A 20,735-nucleotide genomic window follows, 5' to 3' on the forward strand; every position below is an offset into this window, starting at 1 on the left:
CTCTGACGTTTTTTGAGCCACATGCTATACAATGATGTTTTTTGAGCCACATGCTATACTATGACGTTTTTGGGTGACATGCTATACTATGATGTTTTTAGAGCGACATGCTACACTATGATGTTTTTTGGGTGACATGCTATACTATGACATTTTTAGAGCGACATGCTACACTATGACGTTTTTTTGGACCAAAGGCTATACTATGATGTTTTTAGAGGGACATGCTATACTATGACGTTTTTTGGGCGACATGCTATACTATGACGTTTTTAGAGCAACATGCTAAACTATGATGTTTGTTGGACCAAAGGCTATACTATGATGTTTTTTGAGCGACATGGCATACTATGACGTTTTTTGGACCAAAGGCCATACTATGACATTTTTAGAGCGTCATGCTATACTATGACGTTTGTTGGGCGACACTCTATACTATAGGCTTTTTAAATTGACATATTACTATGATGGTTTTTTTTGTTTTAGTTTTCTTTGTTTTTTAGCAACATTGAACAGTTTTAAAAATTACTATACTTTTACTTGTGCAATGAAATATTATTCTATGGCATTTTTTAGACAACATATACTCTGATGTTTTCTTGAAAAACATACTATTTTGACAATATACTGCACTATGACATTTTTTGAACCACATATCATACATGACAATTTTAGGCAACATCCTATCATTTTGCACTTTTTGAACCACATAATAATCAGTTGGGTTTTTTTGCCGACATGCTATACTATGAACTACAGGCCATACTATGTTATTCTTGAAAAGTATACTATACTTTGACATTTTCTGAACTACATCCTATACTATGGCGTTATATACAGAGTGCTTTGGTTACATGTTGATTTATAATCTAGATTTTTTTCTGTTTTGTTTTTTGACAGGATTACCACAGACCTGACTGTGAACACCGTTGACACTCACCTGAGGGAGACGCTGCCTAAGATCTCAAGGCTGCTTGGTCATGGTCTTTCTGGTCCTGCTCCAGAACGTCTTCATCAACTATGTCTTCTTTTGAAGAGGCACTCAGATGCTGCCATCTCTGACCTTAAGGAGGAACTGCTACTTTCACTCTGTAAGACAGCGGTTATTTTAAAGACCCAGCTCCTGGCGGCTTTGAGTGAAAGTTTAACACCCATCAAAACAGAACTACAGACAGTTAAATCTGAGCTGTTGGTCAGTATTTCAAACATCAAGTCTGACCCGGCTGCCCTAAAGCACGCTGTGGGTGAAACGGAAACTTCACTCTCCACATCACCGACAACATCGTCACACTCCAAAGCAGAGCACCTGTCTGCTGAACTTTTAAAAGTGGACTATAAATGTGAAGAATGTGAGCAGCAGCAGACTGTGAGCAGCGGAACAGATGTGATCAGAAAGAAGTCATTTTCTTTTTTCCTTTCTTTCTGGTTGACTTGATGCTCTCAGATGCAGATGTTGGAGCTGATTCTGATCTTTCAGGATAAATATGCTGCTTTTCCTTCACAGACTTTTCAGGAAATTATTCTCTCAGGTTTTCTCTGCTATTTATATTTTTATTATCTGTGATTATTTCATTATTTCTTTATTGTAAAAATAAAGTTTGAGGCATAAAGTCTCATTTAGTTATTTTAATCCTGAAATCTTTGATGTAGCAGAACTAAACCTCCATTTTCCTCCTTGTACTTCTGATACTAGAACTAAACGTATCTTCAACCCGGATCATCCGCTTTTAATGAATCAGCAGCAACATCACAACAACAAATGAGAAATTTTTCAACAAATTAATGAAACTGATGTCATTTAAAACTATCAGTGTCTGTTTTAGTGTCAATTTAAAGCTGATTACTGACAACTAGAACATTAACGTTACTGTTCTAATCACATTTAAGTTTCCTGAATGTTACATTACGTCAACCAGCCACAGTTTTATGAACTTAATGAACCACATTACAGGAACACAGCACACTTCAGCTGTTTACATGAAACTCAACACATTAGCTTGATGCTACGTTAGCTTTAATCAAGCTATGACTGAGCAGCTAGCTCGGTTAGCATCGCTAACATTAAAGCTAATATTTACTATGCTTCTTATACTTTCTTCTCTGGTCAACACACACTGAAACAAACTCCACCAACATCTGGAGTGCATGGCACACATTATATCTGACACTAAAGCTGCATATAAAGTGCATTAAAAGCGGCACCGATACGAAAATAAACATTTACTTACCGAACTATCAGAGTCCTTTCAGTGTCTGCTGGTAGAATCAGCCGAAGGTAGAAAACTGGTTAAAACAAGCCAACGGGCAGGAAAACTGTCTGTGGAAAAGGTTCTGCTGCTGCACCGATAAATAAACCAACAGTTATTAGATCAGAATTAATCCAAACGAGGAGAACAGAGTCTCTGCTGCCTCCTCCATAGGACCTGTCAATCATTCCAGACCGGACTGTCAATCAAGTAGTCCCGCCTCCTGGCTTCGCAAAACTTTAACGCTCTATAAAAAAAAACCCAATATTGATTTATTTTAAGATCGGCCACCTGATCTCTCATTTTGACCATGAAAACTCATGAAAAAAAAATGTATATACAGTCTATGCACCGTACTCAGTTTGGCTCCACACTTGCTGATGACCACTTCCGGTCTCAGAAAATGAAAAAACTGACCTTTTTTCGTTTCTGTCTCTTACTGATTTTACTTTCTTGTTATTCTAAATATAGAACGAAAATCAAAGCATTTTTTCAAAAAAATCGTATATCCCTTTTTGATCGTGAAAAGGAAAAACGCCTTGTATTTCAATTTTAATTTTTGTATCTTAAAACGAAAATCAAATAACCACTCGTTTTTTGTTTTTCAGTACCCGTTTCAGAACGGAAAATCCAATTACCAGATCCGTACACGGACCGTGGTGGATGTCTGGTGTGTGTGTGGGCTGTGTGTCTGAATGTTTTTGTAAAAAAAATAAAATAAAAAAAGTGTTAAAGGGTTAAACAAAAACAGCTAAAGTGTCCCCTCACTGGCTGTTCTGTTGTTATTTACACTGCTAGTAGCCTACATTGTGATATGTGGTCCCAATTACAGCACAGACAACTCAAGAGACAAATTTGTATCTGGTTCAAGATGATGAGTCCATTCTGTCTTTGAATAACTAGCCCAAGAGTAAACTAGATAACCTGATCCTGGATAGAAATACACAGGATTTACAAATCAGGATCATTCTGGTTTTGAACTACTGAACCATGGAGATTATTTTGACATCATGTCCTCAAAGAAACAAGAAACGTACATCAAGTTATGCTTTCTTTATAAAAATGTGTTTACTGAAATATTTACATGGCAGAAGATGTTGTACAAAAGACCATGAACACACTCTTGCTCTCAGACGTATTCTGCCTTCACACACGCATACAAAACAAGCACACACTTTGTTTTTCATTCACACATATTCTCCACAGTCGGAAATGATCACTTTCTGCTTCGGCTTGCCGTCTTTTGATCCCTGCGCCTGCAGAAAGAAAACAGACTTCAATGACACAGAAAGTATTCTACATGAAAAAAATGCAGCCTAATATGTACAATATGGCCAACAACCACGTTTCAATTCTATATTAATGGGTAAAATTATAATCCAGAACCATTTCAGTTTTCACTTGATCCCAAAAATTTTTCTAATTTACAAAATGCCTAAAAATGAAGAGAAGTAAGAAACAAAAATATAGTTAAAGAACACATTGCATGAAAACTAAGGTTTGCTATTCAGAGCATTGTGTGAGCAATGTCAGATTTTTATAATCACTGTCTTAACCTTTTTTTTTTATGAAATAAAAAAATCCTATTGCAGCTTCATCTCTTACCTCCATTGCTCGGAGCACATCCATCCCTTCCACCATCTCTCCAAACACCACATGTTTGCCGTCCAGCCAGTCTGTTTTGTCAGTTGTGATGAAGAACTGAGAGCCATTAGTGTTTGACCCAGAGTTGGCCATGGAGAGCTGCCCTGTGTGCACAAGACAAGGAATAGTCAGTTACACACAGGATTTGCTAGTAAACACACAGGATCTATGGGTAAACACACACCAGGAACTTCAATCTCAGACTTCAACACACACTCTGAGGGCTGCTTGTATAACTTCTCACCTGGAGCGGTGTGTTTGAGGACAAAGTTTTCATCATCAAACTTCCGGCCATAGATGGACTTGCCGCCGGTGCCGTTGTGGTTGGTGAAGTCTCCTCCTTGGCACATGAACTGAGGGATGATGCGGTGGAAGCTGCTGCCCTTGTAGCCAAAACCCTTTTCATGTGTGCACAAGCAGCGGAAGTTCTCTATTCAAAACGCAACAAAAGACAGATTTTTATTTATTTAGCCACTTGTGGTTTCGTTTTACACATTTAGAGATCAATTTATTGAATTTTCCTACACATAGTGATGTGCAGCATGTATGTATACACAGACCTGCAGTCATGGGAACTATATCCGCCCGGAGGAGGAAGCGCAGTCTACCTGCCGGCTTGTTGCCGATCTTAATGTCCATGTAGACCTGTGGATTTACTCTGCCTTTCTTCGCTGGGGGCTCAGCCTGCCAAAAACAAACCATACTCCACCTAGTATCTCAACATATTTAGAGAAAAGATTCCACAACAACATGGGTTTAAAAGAAAGCCATCTCACCTCTTGTGCTGCTGTGTTGGTAGTTTCTCCAGCCGCTGCCTCTCCCTCAGCTTCCTCTGCGGTCTTTCCGGAGAACTTCTTCAGCCAGTCATCGTCCGACCACACTGAGAAAAAGGCAGACTTAAGGTCAGAACTTTGGACTTTGGAAAAAAGAGTGTACACAAGGCATTCATGAGCCAGTTTTATAAATCACCTGGTCGAGAGGAACCTTCTTTGATTCTCATGGGCTTGGCGATGTTGACACGGATAGTCCGTCCAAAAAGTTCAGACTCATTCTAGGATTGAAAGAGAAACAAAACAACATGCATATTCAAACGGGAACCAAATTTTTCAAACTTTTGGGTAAACTATAGCAGCAAAATGAGTCACCTACCATGTTATCAATTGCTGCTGCAGCATCCTGCAGAAAAGTCATAAATCAGTTAAAAATACAGAAATCTTTACAGCAAAAGTCCCACTATGTGACATTAACCAATTATATTTACACTGAATTCACTACCATAAACCTTATTCATTCTGTCAACATTATCCTAAAGACTTTTTCCAACTCATTGTTTTTTTACTATGGCATACACATATTTACATTTTTTTTGTTCCATGGATGCACCTTTCAGACAGACTTTGTACTACTTTGTGTTGCAAAATGTATTTAAACTATGAACGTCTTCATTCATATCGATTAAAGCAATTAGAAAGTGCTGTTTTGGTGTCAGTTCATTCAATATCTCATTCAGAATCTGGTCATGTATGTGTTAATATCATTGTATTAGAAGCCCTGCAGCAGTAAAACATAAACATACCTCTGCCAGCTCAAATTCAATGAACGCAAATCCTCTGTGCTTTTCTGAAAATCGAACACAAGACACACAAAAAAATATATTGTGGTTACCCACAGTATTTAATGTAATCAAGAATCATTCACAGCTGTGTCACAATAAACAACAAAACTCTTGATCTTAATGGTGGAAAAAATATCCAGATCCTTTACTTAATTAAAAGTACTAATACAAACGTGCTTCTTTACATGTGAAAGCACATCAGTATTAGCAGTAAAATGTAGTAAAAGCACTAAAGTGAGCAATGGTTTAGCCCCTTTGACTGATGTATGACATCGTATCACTGTTACTAATGAAGCATCAGTGTGTCAGCAGCAGGTTACTGTTGTAGTTTGAACAACTTTAAATATAGTTTTATATGCAAGGACAGCGGTTAAATTTGAGGAGGGCTCAGATGATTGATGGAAAAAGAAAGATGAAAAAATAAAGTAATGCTACACAAATCTGTTTTCATTTTTTCTCTAATCATTGGATGAGATACTCGATTATTAGAACATTTACTTAAATAAAACCATGTAAGAAGTTTAGAGGAAAAAAATACAAAATTCTGTTGCTGTTACCAGCTTCTGTAATGTGACCCTGACTACGCAGTGCTTTTGTTTAAGATGCCAGAGGCTAAAAAGGTTGGAATCTGTAGTTCTTTCCTCAACTATGTGTTGTATTTGAAAGGTTTGTTATATTATCCATTGTGGTACAGTGGTTAGCCACGCAGCAAGAAGGTTCTGGGTATGAACCTGCTGGGTGGCGTGTGGAGTTTACATGTTCTCCCTGTGTCTGCGTGGGTTTTCTGTGGGTAATCTGGGTTCCTCTTATAGTCCAAAGACAATTCTGGAAGACATGCATTTTAATTTGGCTGTCTGTGTTAGTCCTGAGATGGACTGGTGACCTGTCTAGGTTGTACTATGTCTCTCACCCATTGACAGCTGGGATAAACTCCAGCACCTCGCAACCCTCTACAGGATAAAGTGAGTATAGGTGATTGGTAGATAATATTCATTGTGTTAAATCTAGATCCTAAAAATAACTAAAGCTGTTAAATAGATGTGTTGTAGTAGAAATATATGTAGAATGTAGAATATGTTGAATATTTTCCTCTGATATGTAGGTAAGTGGAAACATAAAGTACCATAAAATGAAACTACTGAAGTTAAGCACCTTAAATAAGCGCCATACTTGAGTGAATGTACTTTAACTACTATCAGCAACTGACTCATCTCACCTGTTTCATAGTCGAGAGGTATCTGGATGTCTGTGATGTCTCCAAACGGAATAAAAGCTGCATGTAACACCTTCTCATCCACCTCTTCTGCCAGTCCACCTGACAGAAACACACAGAGCGGATATTGAGCAAATAAACACTGGAAATATGGACTTTATTGTTAACACGTAAACACGCTGTATATGTGCAGATTCAGAGAATAACGGAGCATGTCTACGTGCTGCGTTCAAGACAAACAACTCGGAAGCTGGAGCTTTAAAGGTTGTTCGAGGTTTTATCTTAATTTGATCAATTCCATTACATAGCATGACGTAACATACTTTTGAGAAAGAGTTGGTAATCTGTACGAAATCAGCGAAAACTTAACAGTTGCTGTTTTTACCGGACGTGTGCATATTTTGCCGGCTAATTCTCGCTCTAATATTCGTTATATGCACTTAGTTCTTATTTGGGAGCGTCTCCTTTTATTACTTTTACGACAATGTCATGAACACGCTGGTTAGATATATTTAAAAAACCCGACTTTAACGTACTTCAGTGAAAAATAACTGTAACTCACCGACATACAGCACTCTCTTGTTAGCCGCCATGTTGGATTTAACCCTTCAACTCTGACCTCGGCGGCCTGTGATTGGTTGAGAGGAGCTGATCCCGCCTCCCTGCTGCTGCAACACAGCGCCCCCTGTCGGAGCACAGCCTCCTCATTACACCCTGTCCTGTTCAGCAGAGCTCCCACACAAGGTCTGGTTTCAGCGTCTTGTAGATGTACAGTGTACATCTGTCTTAAATTATTCAGATTCCAAAACAATCAATGTGTCAGCAGCACGTTAGTACAGGATGCACTGATGCATCAATATTTGAACTAAAACACTGTGTAGGTAGATGTGTTGTTGGGATGTTGAAAGATTAGGAGTCAGCCCAGAACTCTGAGTTTTAACCTGATCACTGCACCATGCTCAAGTTATTTTAGAGAGAAATGCATGTAAATGTGGGACCCTGTGCTCAAGGGAAAGTAACATCATCGTGATCTCTTCTATGCTTAGTATCACGGTGAGTTCTGCCTGGTTAGAGAAGTGGCTCTTAAACTGTGTGTCTTGGAATTAGCCTTATTTATAGTGATTTACAGAGGCATAATCATATGCTAAAATGTGCACTGGAAATACTTCTTTTCATAAATGGTACTGCCTTGTGACCAAAACATTTGTGAACCACAGGTCTAGACCAGAGTTGCCAATTTTACCTCCCAGCAGGTGTGAGGTTGGTACATCTTATAAGTTATTAATTCTCAATTTACTATTTTAATAATGGCAATATTTACTAGCAATTTGGGTGACCCTTAAAATTGATCAGAAAAAGAGATGCAGGTGCTGGTGAAGAGAAAAAGTACACCCATAAAGTCCCATAACACAATAAATCAATCAAATAATTAGTAATAGTCAGAGCTAATCAGCTGTCTGTGTTGCTGATATTTTTTTTTAAACCATGAAAACTCTTCTGTCCATGACAGCTCTTCCTCTCCCACACTGAGATTTGCCTGCACCTTGCTGCCTTCATCCTTTTTCTTTTTCACAGAGCTTCTCATATCCTTAGCCTTCAAGTCTTGCCTTAGTGACTTAACTAGCGAGCTACTAGCAGATACCAACAAGAACAACCTTGTAACTGCTGTGCTGTCTGATGTCCTGACACAAAATGTGCAAATGCCAAGTAGAGTCAAGTTGATGGTACACGGATGACCCTAGAAACAGGCCATTTGTGTTTTTGACCAGTATTTGTCTTTTATTTTGGAGGGGTTTGTTGCCTGATTGGATGTGAAATTAACAAATTTGGGGCTGTATTTTTCATTGTTTGACTTTTAAAGATCTCGAGCTATTCATAAAACATTTGTTGCTGTAGCTTCAGATGCCCAGGCCTCACAGTGCCACTGGGCAATAGTGTAAATGATGTCACTAACAATAGCTCTGTTCTTTGTGCCACTAAATCATAACATGGTGACAGTAGGCCACATTGTTAGGACCTTGAAATAGAATTCAGCCATTATTATTTTCAATATTTACACATTGCATTTCCTACTGTGACTTGCTTAAATGTCTACAGTGAACTTGTGACTCACTGAAGCACTTTAATATAATGGAAGTATTTACGTCATATGTAACACCTTTGCCTTTCCTACTATGGTAAAGTTATTTAAACTATTTCACCTTTTGTTCACACCTTAAGGACCGTCCTCCTTCAAAGTGAAAAAATGCAATCAGGAAGCAGTTCGTCATCCACCTCGTTGACATTGTACTTCTACTATCGTGTGTTTGCTCGTTTATCTGCAATCAATGTGACAGCTGCCCTCCAGGAATTTGCCCTAAATCTTTGTGAGTTGCGCATTTTTTCTCCTGCCCATGAGCAAAAAAAAAAAAAAAAAAAAAAATCTGCTTTTGTTTATCTACTCAAAGCTAAACAACAGACAGTAGAATCACATTTGTGCCACAGATTTTGTAGTGATAGTCTCAGGCAGCATCATTTTTGTAGAATTTAATTAATAACAACAAGAAAAATGAATGACAATTGAATTCCCAGCATCAGGAAGCTATGCTATTTGGACAGCTTTTTAAAAAATGTGATCAAAATTTTTGTTCTCACTTCAACACATTGCTTATATTACAAATTCATATAATATCAGCTATTTAGAATTTATCCAAGCGTGTTATCAAAACATGCAAAAATCAAGACCTTAAAGTAATGACAATGATTTTTAATGTGATGTTTCTATTCAAAGGCTCAGTGACAAAATCTCAAATGGATCACTTACACATTAGAAGTCTTCCTTTGTTTTCATCTTTAGTGTAAAAAGATAGTATTTTTTCATTTCTTATGTTGCTTTTATCAGCCATCTATCCATAGATGCTACACCTTAAATGATACTGCTTTAGCAAAACAAAACATGATAATTAGTATTGCATAAGTTTGCGTGGATTCTACCCCTTACCGTGTTTCTTTGCCACACACCTGGCTACCCCTGACATACCCCCTTAAACTAGAATAAAATAAGTTAGATGTAACAATTAAAGTAACAAAACACTGGTAACCTTGATATATCATCCCTTTATTGACAATACCACACACCCATGATAACATGATAGGATGGAGGAGTCCATCATTTCAAATCAAACATAAAGCTTTCAAGCAAAGATAAAGAACAAGGCTCATCTTCCTTTTAGAAAAAACTTTTCTCTCCTTTGCCTCAAAATGAAGGGTCTTCAGTCAGGATTTCATTTGCATTATTGATTTTGGCATTGAGTTTAAAAGTATTACAGAACTAGAAAATTATGAACTGTAATATTTTCCAAAATATTCAAGTACATTTTAAAATTACATTTTCTATTTTTTTCTGGATTTTTGTTTTTGTGTAATTGCTTAGAGGATTCTGGTGTTTCAGAGCCAGTGTAGTGTTTCTCTCCCCATCTCTGCCTGCTTTTCTGTGCCCTGAAACAACACAATGACTTCTCATTAGTACCACAACATTAAGAACGGCCAAATCAGCAAGAATGAACAGCTTATGTATCTTCATACCGAGGTAATATTTCACACAGTCTTCAGGATGTGGCTGCAGCAGCGGTAGTAGTCATGCCGCCCACTTTCTGGGTGGCGTCTTTCTTTGCCTGGTGGGCCTGTAGCACTGCAACAGCTTCTTCTACCTGTACAAACAAAACATCAAGCCTGAGTAATGACACAATGCAGCATATGACAGACATTTCAAATGCATGGCAAAGACTGAGGTACCTTTGAACGCAGGGATTCATGAGACTCCAGCATGTGGAGCAATTCAGAGTTGTCGATCTCCAGCAGCATGCCAGTGATCTTTCCAGCCAGGTTGGCATGCATGGCCTGAATCAGTGGGAACAGACGCTCCCCTATTAAAAAAAAAACAAAAACAAGAGTGATCAATCTTATAAATATGGTAAAGCATCACAGCCCATTCATTGTGACATGGGAGTCTTACCTAGCATCTGTTTCTGCTCCTGAGGCGGTGCAGCAGCCAGCATGGAGGCTGTGAGAGGCTCCTGGCCCTGAACATGCACAGCTGGCTGAGCCTGGAAGAACAAATAAAAGACATGGTATTATATTTACATACATTTATGGATTTGGGTGCTTACTGTGACAAGAAGATAATGTCTATACCTGCTGTAAGGCAATGGGCTGAACCACCTGGGGGTTGGGGTTGCGGACACCACTGGCGTATTTGTAAGGAGGCATGGCCCGGGGGCCGGGGACCCCCATTGAGGGACGAGGAGCCATGGCCTGGCCAGCAGCTAGCAGCGAAGAGGAAAATCAGAGCAGAATTTACTGGATACTAAACAGAAAGAGCATCTCTGCATAGCATCAATACGATTTCAAAGCCAGAAGCAGGCAGTTGAGGTCTGTTATTGTGGTGAACGCACCTCGTGGGCCCTGAGTGTTGCCAGGAGTCATGTGTCTCAGGTTGGATCGGGGTCCTGGCTGACGCAGTGAGCCGGGGATTCCCTGGAAACCACCTGGAAGTGAAGAAAGCAGAGATAAAAACAATGTAAATGAATGAAAATGTTGTCCATTTCAGCATCCTTATATTGGTTTTGTTTACTATATTACACACAGATGCACCATCATGTGCCACATGCTCACCTTGACCTCTTCCACCTTGTTGCTGCCATCGTGGGTTGGGACGCATTTGAGCCAGCTGATTAGGTGCATAGTATGTAGTCCTGTTCTGGGCCTGATGGGCACAACAAAGTAAAATCAATTAATTTACAAAAACATTGAAAAATGCATACTGAACCTGCTGATGTTACTTGGATAAAATAGAAATTGCTCAATTTTAGCTAGCAGCCCACACTTTTGCTTAACTTCACTTGGCAGATTTAAGAATTATTGTATTGTATGTATAACATGTTACATTAGAAGGACATATTTTAAATTTGCATTAAGTTTTGGGACATTTGAAGGGAATGGGAAAAACCTATAAACACAACACTGACCAAATATCCTATTTTAAGCTGACAAAGTTGTTAGCAAACAGTAGCTTATTTATACATCACACTCGCACCACACAGTATTCACTTCAACTATTGATCCTTTCTACCTGATGAATGCAAGACAAATTTTACCTCCCTTTTAAGCTCTATTTTTGGTCTTTACCAAGTTCCGTAGGAAATATCTAATTCTTTAGCTTCTAAATGCTCCACTATGTTCTCTCACTTGTCAACAACTTTGCCAGTTTGCATTCCGATGCTTGCTTGGTAGTGGACTTGGCTAATCTGGGGAAAATATCTAATTGCAGTTATTTTTAACAGATATTGACATTGTGATTTGCAATGTATATTTGCCACGAGACAGCATTAAAGGCATGACTGTCACATAGGGATGTCGGTCCAACCACAACATACATGCCTGAACCACATGGAATGTACTGATCAATGGGCAATCGTAAACAACCTCTGAAGTTTCAATGTGCTTAAATTTAATAAAAATTGAAATGCAACATTAGTCTGATGTAACATGTAGTCTTTGCAATTTGCTACTTCATCATGTCCACTGTGGGATGCTGCTGCTGACCTTCCTCCAGCCCACTGCTTCCAGCTGCCCATTTCCACCAGTCTACTCTGCTTCGCCCTCACTATACTTGATATGCTCATCTACATACTGTTTGAATTTTACTACCAGCAAGATATATGTAGTATATTTAATGCCAGAGCCGTACACCATAGCAGTAAACTATGAATCAGTTTCAATGTTACCTTGTACTTTGTATGTATCATCTATCTTATCATACATGTATCCAACTGTGTGTTATATGTTCCGTGTTCCCCACCCTTCTCTTCTCCCATCCCTCCCCCTCTATCTCTCTACCTCTTCTGTCCCTCTCAACCCGCCGGCCAGCAGGCAGATGGGTCCCCCCACATAAAGAGCCTGGTTCTGCTCAAGGTTTCTTCCCTGTTGAGAGTGTTTTTCTTGCCACTGTCGCCTTAGGGCTTGCTCTGGGGGTTCAGGTTCTGTAAAGCGTCTTGAGACAATTTGACCTGTAATTGGCACTATATAAATAAAATTAAATTGAACGGAATTGAATTAATTGTGCCGTTTCAAATTAGAATTTCAATTTGAAATTGTTTCATTGTTCAGCCCTAGCTGATAGTGTGGTTAGAGCCTTTCACTAAAAAGACCTACCTCTGAGACTAAATGAAATAAATGAAAACAGTAACATTTGGAGTCATTAAACCAAATTAATGGGCCAACATGCGAAAAAGCTCCACAGAGCTGAAGGGAACTGTACCGTAAAGAGATAATTATCTGTGGCTTTGTCACTACAAATGATCCCTTTCATATAAATTTTTTTAATATAAAACACTGTTTAGAGCTTCTTTAAATACAGCTGTGAATTTGATTCTCACACCTGTGGCACGGCTGGCATGAAGTAGCCGCTGGTGGGCTGGAACTGATTAATGATGGCATTAGCTGGCATGGCCCTCATGCCTGCTATACGCTGCATGTACTGGTTGGTGAGGTGGGCTTTGCGCTCCTCTTTGCGCTGAGCAAGAGCCACATAGAGCGGTTTGGAGCCGACGATACGGCCGTTCATCTCAGTAACAGCTTTGGTGGCCTCTTCAGGTGAGGAGAAGCAGACGAAGCCAAAGCCCTTGGAACGGCCCTCCTCCAGCATCACCTAAAATACACAAACATTGTATCTGGGTAACTTCAAACGTGCAAGTTTTTTTTTGCCATGTTGGCAATGCAGAGATGTGTTTTATTTTGTTGTAGTGTATTTGAGCCATCGATCTGATTCGTCTCACCTTAGCACTTGTAATGGATCCAAATGGAGAGAACTCCTTACGCAGTTTCTCATCATCAATGGTGTCATCCAGGTTTTTGATGTAAAGATTAACTCCCTGACAAAAAAAAAACAATCACAAATAACAACTTCATCATTAAATAAAAACAGTGAATTATTTGGAATAATATGATTGAAGACCTAGCTTCTGCAGACCTGATAACGACTGATCCGTTCCTGCTTCAGCAGCTCAAACTTCCTCTTCAGCTCCGCCTGTCGCTCCATTTTCTTCTGAGCTCTGCCCACAAACACAGTCTTGCCATTGAGTTCGGTGCCATTCATGTCTTCTACAGCCTTTGGATAAAACCATAGTCATCAGAAAAAAATCAAACAGATAAGGATACACTTGGCACATTTCCATAAGTCCAAAGTACCTTGTTAGCATCCTCGTGTTTCTCATAACTAACAAATCCAAAGCCTCTGGATTTGCCAGAGGGATCTGTCATCACCTTCACACTGAGTGTTTTACCTGCAAAGGCCCAAAATTTGGATGTAAGATGGCAGAACTTGACAAAACCAGGATTTGGAGGAATACGTATGAACCAGGCTTTAATTTACCGTATTTGTCGAAAAGCTCCTTCAGCCGATCATCATCCATATCATCCCCAAAGTTCTTGATGTAGACGTTGGTGAACTCCTTGGCTTTGGCGCCGAGTTCAGCCTCCCGTTCTTTGCGAGATTTGAAACGACCCACAAACCTGAAGATTGGAGGGAGAGCATCGAAACACACTCTTGTAAAACAGTCTTGGCAAAGCTGAGAAAGCAAACCAGGCTCCATCTGTTTTGACTTCCTTTTTCCGATCTAAAAATCACTGGTTATCCAGGTTTCCAGGTATAGAACGTTCCGCAAAAAACCTGACCCCACAAGCACAAAAACAACGACAATATCCACAAGACAAGTTCACAGCTACATTTCATCATCATCATCATTCCTTGAGGTAACCAGTAGTTAAAAACAAACAAACAAAAAAAAAAAAAACATCCAACTGCTGTTAACATCACCAGAGGCAGGCAGATATGTTGGCATGCTAGACAACACAGTGACAACCATCTTAATTCTTGGTCCAAAACTTGATGAGGAGGTGGATGGAGAGGGATGGGTGGAACAGAGTCTCACAGTACAAAGGAAAGCTGAGGAGGACCAAATGATCTTATATACCTTGCTATGATGACCTCTCCCCTTCTGCCATCCAGTATTGCATTCCTGCATTCGATCCATCACTAAAACACACAAGCTTGGTCATACACACACACACAAACACTCTAAGATGGGTGACCAGCGAGTGGGCAAATGAGGCAACAGAAAATGCGTCTGGTAGGAAAGAGAGTGTAAAGAAGTTTTAGTTGGTTATCTCTTAGTTCAGAGGTTGTCTTCAGACTGGCAGTAGTAGGAGATGAGCATATTAGTCATATTATTCACACACAAACTCACCAACTGAAAAAAGACACGAGAAGTCAGTTCACTCAACACAAATGCAGAACAGTCAAGTCAAGTTTATACATTATGCACAAAATACATTATCAGTATTTGATGCACATAAGCTATTAGTATTATTGCGATAAGCTCAATATGCAGTGTGTTTCAGCTTCTACATCTGAACTCATCATGATAACTTTCATATAACGTCAAAGTCAGTTTAAAGTTCAACCAAACCCTTCAAAAGGCTTCCAAAAACACTACCAACAGTAAACACCCCATTTCTATTCAAAGATGATCAGACACTCACACCTTGCGGTCATTCAGAAGCATGCCGTTCATCTTCTCGATGGCACGATCAGCTGCATCTTGGGTCTCAAAATGGACGAAGGCGTAGCCCTTGGAGCCGTTTTCATCACACACCACCTAGAAGAGTTAAAGACATACACCTATAAACGCAGGCAGTTCTTGAAATGTAGCGCAGTAAGTCAATATGTTGGGTAATATGTTGATTTGCTTTGTTTACAAGTGAGCTAAGATGATAGATACCACTTTTGAAACCAAAATTTAAAGCTACTGCAAGCAGCCAGTTGGTCTAGCTTAGCATAAAGGGGTGGAAACTGACGGAGAAAGAATTCCAGGTTTTGTCCAAATTAATGTGATATTAGATTACAGTTTACAACACAGTAAATTTAAGGTAGTCATAATATCAGATTTTCACTACAAAATTACTGCCACAATTAAAGAACTCATGATACTGTTATGATATTTTTGAAAAATGCATACTTTTTAAATTTTGTTTATTGTGTTTTGTCCTTTTGGCAAAGGAATTACAAGTGTAAGGAGGTGGAGAAGAAGACTATATATATGAGTGTCAAACAAATGCTTACTGGTACTGGACTTATTAAATTCATATGAAAAACAAAGAGTAAAAGTGACATTTTGTAGGCTTACGGATATCATTTATGGTTTATACCTTTTCAAAATGACAAAGTCTGCCCTTCTGGACTTAATATACAGCACAGAAAGTGAGATAAACAGAAGTGCTCAAATTGTGTTGTTGCTAAAGAAAAATCTAATCAATATTTGACTCCCTGCGAGATGCAATGACTAGCTTCTTTAATTTAAACTATGATGAGAAAAGGTGTATTTTATAGAATGTGTTTTTAGGAGTAAATTTTCCATATCCAAACAATATTCACAACTTCTGACCATTTATGACAACAGTACCTTGCAGGAGAGGATGTTGCCGAAGGCAGAGAAGGTGTCGTACAGGGCTTTGTTGTCAATGGACTTGTCGAGGTTCTTGATAAACACGTTGCCTACACCTGACTTCCTGAGGGAGGGGTCTCTTTGGGACCACATGATTCTGATTGGCTTCCCTTTGACCACGTCAAAGTTCATGGTGTCCAGGGCTCTCTCGGCTGCAGAGGGGGAGGAACACATAGGTGGAGGGAAAGGTCACAGGTGGTTGTTTACACGGAGTGTCATGTCTGAAAACACACCACTCACTAGCATGTGCGGTGCCTCTGTCATGTACAGTATTCTCTGTATTCTAACAGTACGGTGCAACAGTGATTCTAATGCAGCTCGTACGGCAACAACACCTGTGCTGCATTAATAACAGAGCAGCAGCATGGAGCTACAGTTGATTGCATTCAAACAGTTTGTCCTCCTATGCAGTGTGTGCCACAATGGAGAATCCCTGCCGCCAGGCCATTAACAAAGCACGTGTTACACTGTTAAGATACTGCAGTAGAGCATGTGGCTGATGAGCTGTCTGCGAGCAGCTGGGGCAAGTGTGGGGGGCAGCTGCAGTGGGCAAGCTGGGAGCACATGTCTCCCCCTTTTTGACTAACCACATGCTGCTGGGACACCAAGGCCAGTTGCAGTAGCGGTGCAGCAGGCCCTCGCATACATATTTTCAGAATATAGCTTTAAATGGTTGAGTTAAGGAGCAATACATCCGCAGGGAACTTTGCTTTGCCTGTGCTCAAATGATCCAGCGCTCGGTCAGTCCAGTTAAATCACCCTATACCATTTTTCTCTCTGGCTATTGCTTTAACTCTCAATGTGGGCACACATGCCAAACATCCTTTTGTTCGTTCACTCCACAGTAACCGACACACACACACACACACACACACACACACACACACACACACACACACACACACACACACACACACACACACACACACACAGGCCGGGCTTTCCAGCTAAAAGTGTCTGGTAAACAAAACGGAGCTGCCTTGCGTCTGCTGGCATCAGCAGTTTGGCTCGCAATTGTACTTCACAACCCGTGTGCTCAGAGAAGGTGTGTGACCACTGTCAAATATGTGGACTTCTGGAAGGTTCACAGCAGGAATCTTCATTTGAAACTGATCTCTGTAGTACATGCGATAATGATGTCATGTAGGACGACAAATAGTGAGATAGTCGGTGCAGTGCTGTTAGTCTTGAAATACCTTTTATTGTTAATCATTTGTCATTTAATGGAGCAGGCAGATTTTGGGCTGCTCAGAGGGAAGTTCTATATTTAGAGAGGGGTCCTGAGAGGTATGTGCTGGCATGGAGTGTGAGTAGAGCATTCTCTACCATTGATGGGGAAGAGACACATTCAACGAGAATGCTCAGATGAGTAACACCAGATCTCGTGAGTGTTTACACGCATAACCGTGACGTGAAGAAATCCGACAGGGCTGAATAACAACCACATGAAATCTTACTTACTAATCTCTCACACCTCTGCTTCAGTATGTTTTTCACTACTATCAGTATTGTCTGAGCAGCAGGCTGTTGCCCCCAGACACGTGTTCGAACTCCATTTAATTACCCCACAGCTGCCATCCCCCCCTCCAAACATCTACACCTCCAGTAACAAATGGTGTCTTCTCACTTTGCTTGTAGATCTTCTCACATTCAGACGTAAATGATTGTACCTTCCAGGAAGCCATCCAGCTGTAACCTATCACTACTTTGGGCTTTTGACTGGAGCACAGATAAGTTGTGACAGGTGTTTTCTGTTGATACGACGGGAAGAAAAGTTCACACAATGCAAACATTGTCGCCAGAGCCCTAAAAGACGACCACAACACCTGCTACCTTTCCTCAAGGCTTCGAAACCTCCGAGTGTAAATGGAAGCTGCTTAAAACAAAGAGCCTAAACAACATTGCTGATGCATTTGTAGATATGTTTGCACAGATATTCACTTTTCACATCATGACAGGACAATGACCCAATAACCAATGATATGATCCTCAACTGCTGAAGCTGCATTAAATCCAAATGGAAACAAGATCAGGTCTTTAATATTGTAAATATACCAGATTATACAGATAAGTGGCATGTGCAGGGGCTCAGCTCTTTTCTTGCTTTCAGTGAATATGGCAGCAGAGGGTAGTGGGAATTCTTACACTCACTGGCCCTTAAAATAGGAGCAGAAATGGGTCATTTTGGGTTTAAGATGTGGGAAAGGCTTTATATTCCAGAATCTGGTGCTACAATTAATGCCAATAAAATGGCACTTTTGGCAACTTTTAAGAGTAATTTACATATGCTGATGACTTCAATTATGTTAGAGACATATATTCACAAGAACTGGGACATTCTTATGTAGGTCAAATGACTGATCAGACCAGTTTGGAGAGCTGCCAGTGGATATTACAGGCTGTAAGAATAGCATAATACTCCACCAGTTATGAATCTTTGCATTTTATCACATAGACAGCATAAGGGCTGACATTGAGAGCATATGGTGACATTGGCAGCTTGCAGGATGCACGCTTTCTGGCTCTTAAAGTGGCACACAGACAACACGAGTCCACTCATGGCTTACCGTCAGCCGGCTGGGAGAAGTTCACATAAGCGTATCCGAGGGAGCGCCGGGTGATCATGTCTCTGCAGACCCGAATGGAGAGCACCGGTCCGGCGGGGCTGAATTTCTCGTACAGCATCGCCTCGGTGATGTCTGGGTGCAGGTCGCCAACGTAGAGAGAAGCCATCGGATAACTCCCCGTCGCTGTGTTCATATCTCGGACTTCACAGAATGAATAAATGCAAAGCTTCCCCTCCGAAAAATACGAGAAAAATAAAAATAAAAACAGCCGATATGAAGTGTAATCCGGGTCCGAACTGCGCTAATAAACACAGCTGGCTCTGCGATCCAGCTTTGTTGAGGGAAGGAAAAATGTCAAACCTGAAGAAAAAAATATCACGCTGAAGATCGATGTCTTGTCAAGTATTTCTTCCTTTAAAGACGCCAACTTCGGGTTAAGCCCGAGGCCTCTGGTTTAGTGTTTTTTTAAAAATTAAGAATTTTTGCGATTTTTTTGTATTTCTTTAAAGTATTGCTGTGCTTGTTTTTATGAAGATTTTGTAGATTTTATATTTTTTATATTGTTTTTATTTTAAGTTTTTCAAGAACAGTGAGTTAGACACTCACGGTTGTTTTGTGGCCGGGGAAAGAGACTGCGTGAGGAAAGCATGGGCACTTTATAGAGAGTGGCGGTGCGGAGGAAATAGTGGCCAGGGTCAAACTTGGGCTAGAAAAAACACACCGAGCATGCGGAGTAAAAGGGAGAGCGCACACTGAGCTGTCCCAACTACAGAGCCCTGCTCCCCACAGCGACATCTGGGTGGGAATACACAAAGCTGAGAAAGCACAGTGTACAGAGATGCTCTCTTAAGGCTCAGAAATATTAGCAATAACCTTTATTTATGGAGAAAAAAACATCTAAATCAAGACAGACACACAGACAAAAGCAGATCTAAAAAGTCACAAAAACACAACCTGGTGTATAAAATGTAAAAGGAATGTATTAGGAATAATAGGGAGAAGAAATGAAAGGCAGTAGACAGACAATTTAAACTCAAGTAAAATCAGGAAAGGCTCTGATAAAAGTAAGTAGTTTAAAAGAGATCACTCTATACAAAGTAATTTAATATATGTAATCACACCACTTAATTAAATCTCAGGTTGTAAAATAAAAATTCTACTTTATTGATCTGAATGCATATTTTAAGTTGCAAATAATATGTTGATGGGTTGTTTTGAAGTAATTGCAGCAAATTACATTTAGTGTAGCTTTTTTTGTTTTAGTTTTTTTTGCATTAGTTGATTTAAAATTAAATTCGAGTTGAGGAAACCTGATAATTTTTTTATTCATTTATTTTTTAATTTGCCAACTATAAATCTTTTGATCATTATTATGGTAATTAAGTACACTCACTTGAATATTCCTTTCAAATTACATGGCAATACTAGTGGGAGCAACTTTTTTTAATAAGTATTCAGATTAAAAACTTGTTTATGCTACCAGTTCTTAAGTAATTAACAATGCGTTTTATTGTGAAAGAAAGCCTAATTACATCATAAGATGTTGTCATTCAAAAACACTGGTGGAAATTATTGTGTTCTTTTTTTATTGTCCAAATACACTTTAGAGATCACTGACTCAACCTGATTTCACCAGACAGATTATTTCAGGGCTTTGACCCCCTCAAACAGACAAAAGGCCTAAAAGATTAGAAACAAACAATATAATCTATCCTGAACACACCAGTGTAAAGAGGCTGCAGGTGTGATTCTCTCATATTTCCTGGTTCTGGTTGAAAGACTGGCATCTGAGTTCTGTACAGTCTGGAGCTTTCTGGTTCAGGCTGGTAAAAAGGCTGTGGTCAGTGTCTCTGTAAAAGCTAAGACAGAAAGTTTTTTTCCATATATTTCAAAAATAACATGATTTGA

General features: G+C 39.7%; 2 protein-coding genes and 1 long non-coding RNA gene across 3 annotated transcripts in view; all 3 read right to left on the bottom strand.

Moving 5' to 3' along the window:
• LOC129347803 (uncharacterized) overlaps positions 1–2,436 on the bottom strand; it is a 3,226-nt gene extending 790 nt beyond the window's left edge. Inside the window, exons 1-2 of the long non-coding RNA XR_008600066.1 lie at positions 2,229–2,436; positions 941–1,089 (exon numbers count right to left, since the gene is read on the bottom strand). This is a non-coding gene — a long non-coding RNA (uncharacterized LOC129347803). The remainder of the gene's footprint in view (positions 1–940; positions 1,090–2,228) is intronic.
• An 848-nt stretch (positions 2,437–3,284) lies between these two features.
• ppie (peptidylprolyl isomerase E (cyclophilin E)) lies at positions 3,285–7,338 on the bottom strand. The gene is made up of 10 exons (XM_023285297.3): positions 7,281–7,338; positions 6,722–6,820; positions 5,467–5,510; positions 5,040–5,066; positions 4,860–4,941; positions 4,667–4,770; positions 4,451–4,574; positions 4,135–4,320; positions 3,852–3,994; positions 3,285–3,502 (listed from the first exon to the last, which is right to left on the bottom strand). The coding sequence occupies exons 1-10, from the start codon at positions 7,309–7,311 to the stop codon at positions 3,434–3,436; spliced, it is 909 nt and encodes a 302-aa protein (XP_023141065.1). The 5' UTR covers positions 7,312–7,338; the 3' UTR covers positions 3,285–3,433.
• Positions 7,339–9,794: 2,456 nt separating this feature from the next.
• Positions 9,795–19,457, bottom strand: pabpc4 (poly(A) binding protein, cytoplasmic 4 (inducible form)). Its single transcript, XM_023285303.3, has 15 exons — positions 18,828–19,457; positions 16,219–16,412; positions 15,299–15,414; positions 14,130–14,269; positions 13,946–14,040; positions 13,728–13,865; positions 13,534–13,629; positions 13,137–13,406; positions 11,372–11,462; positions 11,152–11,244; positions 10,892–11,022; positions 10,713–10,803; positions 10,493–10,623; positions 10,283–10,407; positions 9,795–10,195 (listed from the first exon to the last, which is right to left on the bottom strand). Exons 1-14 carry the CDS (start codon positions 19,018–19,020, stop codon positions 10,306–10,308), a joined length of 1,881 nt encoding a protein of 626 aa, XP_023141071.1. The 5' UTR covers positions 19,021–19,457; the 3' UTR covers positions 9,795–10,195; positions 10,283–10,305.
• Between the last annotated feature and the right edge of the window lie 1,278 nt (positions 19,458–20,735).

The sequence above is a fragment of the Amphiprion ocellaris genome, chromosome 20 (assembly GCF_022539595.1).
Source record: "Amphiprion ocellaris isolate individual 3 ecotype Okinawa chromosome 20, ASM2253959v1, whole genome shotgun sequence".
NCBI lineage: Eukaryota > Metazoa > Chordata > Actinopteri > Pomacentridae > Amphiprion > Amphiprion ocellaris.